The sequence below is a fragment of the Agrilus planipennis genome, unplaced genomic scaffold (assembly GCF_000699045.2).
Source record: "Agrilus planipennis isolate EAB-ADULT unplaced genomic scaffold, Apla_2.0 scaffold6, whole genome shotgun sequence".
Classification (NCBI taxonomy): domain Eukaryota; kingdom Metazoa; phylum Arthropoda; class Insecta; order Coleoptera; family Buprestidae; genus Agrilus; species Agrilus planipennis.
This window is the reverse complement of record NW_020439302.1, coordinates 2,263,020-2,268,184: the sequence shown is the minus strand read 5'-3', so window position 1 is coordinate 2,268,184 and position 5,165 is coordinate 2,263,020. Positions and strand designations below refer to the sequence as shown.

General features: G+C 34.5%; 3 protein-coding genes across 3 annotated transcripts in view; all 3 read right to left on the bottom strand.

The window, feature by feature from the left end:
* The window catches only part of LOC112905646, a 5,769-nt gene extending 4,070 nt beyond the window's left edge, over nucleotides 1-1,699 (bottom strand). Inside the window, exon 1 of the mRNA XM_025978449.1 lies at nucleotides 917-1,699. Within this exon, the coding sequence (XP_025834234.1) occupies nucleotides 917-1,536 (620 nt within the window). The 5' untranslated portion in view covers nucleotides 1,537-1,699. The remainder of the gene's footprint in view (nucleotides 1-916) is intronic.
* Nucleotides 1,700-1,989: 290 nt separating this feature from the next.
* On the bottom strand, nucleotides 1,990-2,861 carry LOC112905628. The gene has a single exon (XM_025978418.1). The coding sequence runs from the start codon at nucleotides 2,688-2,690 to the stop codon at nucleotides 2,076-2,078; it is 615 nt and encodes a 204-aa protein (XP_025834203.1). The 5' UTR covers nucleotides 2,691-2,861; the 3' UTR covers nucleotides 1,990-2,075.
* A 326-nt stretch (nucleotides 2,862-3,187) lies between these two features.
* Nucleotides 3,188-5,165, bottom strand: part of LOC108744101 — a 7,146-nt gene continuing 5,168 nt past the window's right edge. Inside the window, exons 7-9 of the mRNA XM_025978447.1 lie at nucleotides 4,006-4,228; nucleotides 3,667-3,886; nucleotides 3,188-3,505 (exon numbers count right to left, since the gene is read on the bottom strand). Coding sequence (XP_025834232.1) covers nucleotides 3,220-3,505; nucleotides 3,667-3,886; nucleotides 4,006-4,228 — 729 coding nt within the window. The 3' untranslated portion in view covers nucleotides 3,188-3,219. The remainder of the gene's footprint in view (nucleotides 3,506-3,666; nucleotides 3,887-4,005; nucleotides 4,229-5,165) is intronic.

Genomic DNA, 5,165 nt, shown 5'->3' with positions numbered 1-5,165 from the left:
TCTAATATGTCTCTGACTAGACCTTCATGCCTGAGAAGGTGTCCTACCAACCTATCTCGCCTATAATTTATTGACTTCCATTTCCATAGAGTCCTCTGTTCTCCTATTCTTTCTAATACCTCTTCATTTCTAACCTTCTCTATCCACGGCATCCTCATCATTCGCCGGTAACACCACATTTCGAACGCTTCTAACTATTTCTTTTCTGCAACTCCCACCGTCCATGTTTTGCACCTGTACGCAGCAGCGTTCCAAATATACATCTTTAACAAACTTTTTAGAATTTCTAAATTAACCGTTCGCGAGCATAGAAGTGACTTCTTTTTATTGAAGGCGACTCGACCATGCGCTATCCTCTGTTTTATATCTCTACTACTCCTTCCGTCCTGACTTGTCTGACTTCCTAGATGTTGTAATGTAAAGCAGCAGTGGTGGTTTTTGGTCAGACTGTGCTCTGGAGGCTGCGCATAAACCAAACGGCTTTCATATAGTCACTTAGTTGTCATTGTCTATCATGGCTTTATCCTCGAGTCTCTCCCACCAAAACAGCTTAATGTTTTTGGACTTTTGAAATGAAAATTTGTGATAATTTTTCGACAATTTTATCGACCATCCGCCGTACTTGCCGGATCTAGCTCCGTGCGACTTTTTTCTGTCTTCAAGCGAGGAACATCGAGTTTTTTGCCGATAGAGGTCAGACGATTTCTTAAAAAAAGCTATTTGTAGACTGCTTCCATCAATGGCGAAGTGTATATAGAACCTTAAAGGAAACTTTGATAGGGACCAAACTGGTGTTAAAATTTTTCCGGTTGGATAATTAATTGTTATATGTACCTCCTTATTTATACCTTATAGAGTGAGTACCTAGTGCTTATTATAATTTACGATTAATTAATGGTTTTGGAAAGTGCCTCACCTGAAGTACGTTATCATATCTGAATAGGTCGAATGCATTCTTTGCCAAAGCGTTTCAGCGTTACTATAATCCAAGAAAACGTCCGGATAGAGTGCCGGATGAGACGGGTTTCCTACAGACCTTTCTACTATTTTAAACCCGCTAAGAGAAATTACTCCCACGGAGGGACAATCGTATTTTGCAGCTAAACCGTACACTACTGGATAAAGTGGTTCTACAATCACCAGGTCGTATTTTTCTCCATTAACATTTTTATAAATACGCGAAACATCGGGATCTTTCATTTGAAGGTCGAACAGTCTCGGCATGAATTCAATGAATATTTCCTTTATTACACTTCCTATGTCAGGCGTGATATTATCAATCGCATTTTTTTCTAAGGCTTTCTTCATGAGCACGTAAGAAAAACTAACGTCAATTTCTGTGAGGTTTGCCAATGGGTTTTCGTCTTTTAAAGGGTTCGGAGTTATCACCGTAACCTCGTGACCTCGCAGACTTAATTCTTTCCATATTTTCTGATAGACGAACTGGTGGCTTATCGACGGCATTATAAAATGAGCCAAAATTTTGGCACAACTCCCAAACTTGACGACAAACAACACAATCGCAACAACTTTCATTTTTGTAGTCGGAACTATTGATGATTTTTAAAATTGTTTCCTTTTATACATATTGCAAACGAGTTATCTTGCATATCGAGATTAATTTTATTTATTAATAAAAGTACTTATGTGCTATAATCCAGCTTTAACGTAAGAAAATTGCTGTATTGTCAGCATGATATGTAGAAAATGTGAAGTAGGGTAGGAAATTATTATACTTATAAACAATAAAGAGAGCGATGCAGTATATAAGGCAGCAAGAAAGAGAATATGTGCCGTACGTCGATGAACAACCACAAGCGAGTAATACATCAGATATTTATGTAAGGCCTTGTCAAACATTTAAAATAGTAGATCTATACTGATAGCAACTTTTATCACTAGATAAAGACATTCTGTTTATAGCTTGATATTATATCACCTTCCTTTTGCGGAACAATTTCGGTTTGGACAGCGATTACACGAAACTGCCTGTGGCGTGCTGATGACAACCAATAAGTTCGAAATCGCAATTTTAATAAATTTCTTATTAAAAACTCAGTATACATTAAAATACCTTACCTCAGATACGTAGAAATGTCATTGTATACAGAGTGAAGACGTGTCCACAATGTTTTTGCATCATCGTAATCTAACATAGCATCTGGATAAGCAGCGGAATGAGAGGGATTTCCCACTGATCTTTCTATAGGTTTGATTCCCGAAAACGACGATATTCCTACATAAGGACAACCGTATTTGTGCGATAGCGCATAAACTACGGGATAGAACATTTCAACCAGAACCAAATCGTAATTTTCGTTGTTGACATTCCCATAGATATCCCTCACTTGTTGATTTTGCATTTGAACGTCGAGTATATATGGCAAAAAATAGAGAAAAACTTTGTCTAGTTTTACATCTTCGTTCATTTTTTCGGCAGATTCTGCTGCCGAAAGTCGTTCAACGAATTTATACGAGAAACTGACATCGACCTCTGTCAGATTTACGAGACGCGGATCGTTGAAAGGATTCGGAGTTATAACGACTACCTGGTGACCTCTCGAACTTAATTCTTTCCAAATATTTCGGTAAACCGCTTGATGACTGACCGAAGGAGTTATAAAGTGCGCTAAAATCTTAGCGCCAGTTGCTAACTTTGCCATCACTAATAAAAGCACTAAACACTTCATGATTTAGACAAACTGTTTTAAGTTAAAAGATTGCCTGTACGCTTTACTAAGACTGCCTACTATTTTGGACTGATTTCAAGCTTTTATTTCAACTACATCAAGGAAAAGTCAGATTTAGTTTAAATAGGTATTCGATAAGTAGCTTGTTGATAAAAACATTATCTTTATTATTTTACTTTGGATCTTGAACCATTAATGCTACGCTACAAGGACAAAAGACAATATCAAAATAAATTTACTAATTTAGTGTCCTTTGGTGTATAACAACGAAAACACAAGTAACAAAAAGGCACAAGGAATGAAACATACAAACGAGAACCAAAGTGGCAAAAAGATAATACAACAATAATAATAACAAAGACAACAACAATAAAACAAAGTAGATAAAAGCAGGAACACTTACAAATGGTAGCAGTAGACGGTAGACTGTGTAAAGATATGAAAAAAAAAAACTTTTGGGTGTTTCATTNATATACGATCATAAATATAATTAGGAAAAAATTTCATAATGTTCTAATTTTAAATGGAATTACGATGATTTTATTTTTGTTGAATTTTGCCATGATTTAATAAACTTAAGTAAATATTTGATGGCAAATACTATAACAAATATTGCAAACGCAAGGACGGATAATACTAGAGCAATAATGTCCAAAAACAGGTATTGGTATAAGGGCATGTCTAGCAAGGGGTTGCGCAGATGCCTTGCACCCTTATGCCTTATCACATATTCTATCCACCATACTGCTTTTTCCACTCCTGTCATTGGCTGATCGAATGCAATATCCGATAGTTCTGCAATTTTTTGACGGTACCTGCACATAAAAGAAAAGACAATCGTATTAATAGATTTACTTAGAACTTACGCAATTAAATTCGTGACAAAAATATCTTCTCTTTCGTAAAACTATTTTTTTTTTAATTTTTAATTTCTGAATTAGAAAACGATAATAATATTAATTAATTATAATCATACTTGTCTGTATTGATTAATTCCAATATTTTCAATTTCATTTCTTCTTTGGTGACAGTATTTCGGTTTATTTCGAGTCCGATACCCATTTGCACCATTTTATTGATGTTACTTGGTTGGTCACCGAAAAACGGCATACCAAGAAGAGGTACTTTATAAAATAATGCTTCTTCCATTGACTGAAGACCTCCTTGGGTTATGAACAACTTAACGTTGGGATGAGCTGAAAAATTTTTTAAATTTCACATTTGCCACACACGAATATATTTTTTTTAAATTAAATTTCACCAAAAAAAATTACTGTTAATTGAGTTTAATTTATTATTAAAATTAAAAACTTACCTAGTACACCTTCTTGTGGTAGCCATTGTCTTATGACAACATTGTTCGGTTTTCCCGGAAAATGATCGGACTCCCATTTCCACAAAACTTTATACGGTAATTCAGAAAGTGCAGAAGCAATAACGCCTTTCAACCGCGAAGTCAAATTTACACTTTTTACATTTGACCCTAAACTGAAGTATATGACCCCTTGAATGGCATCGTCCAGTTCTTTTTTCAAGTCCTACAAACGAACGAAGAAAAGTAGGTTATTAAAGTTGGGTTTATATTAATTAATCTTTGCTCCAATTATTGTCCTTAATACAGATTTTTTTTTGAGACACTAAGGGTTAGACGTAGAAGTCCTCCAATATTAAATTATGATTTTCCTGTGGAAGTTTTTCTTGTCCTATAATAATTTTGTGTATCTAGGCTCTAAGAGCCATTTCATTTACGATTAGAACCGTGAAATAATTTGTCAGAGGGTCTAAAGGTTAGTTACAGGTTGCTAAAAACCTCAATATTAAATTGGAATTTTTCAGTGGAAGTTTTTCTTGTCCTTCAATAATTTTATGTATCTATGCTCTAAGAGCCATTTCATTTACGATTAGAACCGTGAAATAATTTGTCAGAGGGTCTAAAGGTTAGTTACAGGTTGCTAAAAACCTCAATATTAAATTGGAATTTTTCAGTGGAAGTTTTTCTTGTCCTTCAATAATTTTATGTATCTATGCTCTAAGAGCCATTTCATTTACGATTAGAACCGTGAAATAATTTGTCAGAGGGTCTAAAGGTTAGTTACAGGTTGCTAAAAACCTCAATATTAAATTGGAATTTTTCAGTGGAAGTTTTTCTTGTCCTTCAATAATTTTATGTATCTATGCTCTAAGAGCCATTTCATTTACGATTAGAACCGTGAAATAATTTGTCAGAGGGTCTAAAGGTTAGTTACAGGTTGCTAAAAACCTCAATATTAAATTGGAATTTTTCAGTGGAAGTTTTTCTTGTCCTTCAATAATTTTATGTATCTATGCTCTAAGAGCCATTTCATTTACGATTAGAACCGTGAAATAATTTGTCAGAGGGTCTAAAGGTTAGTTACAGGTTGCTAAAAACCTCAATATTAAATTGGAATTTTTCAGTGGAAGTTTTTCTTGTCCTTCAATAATTTTATGTATCTA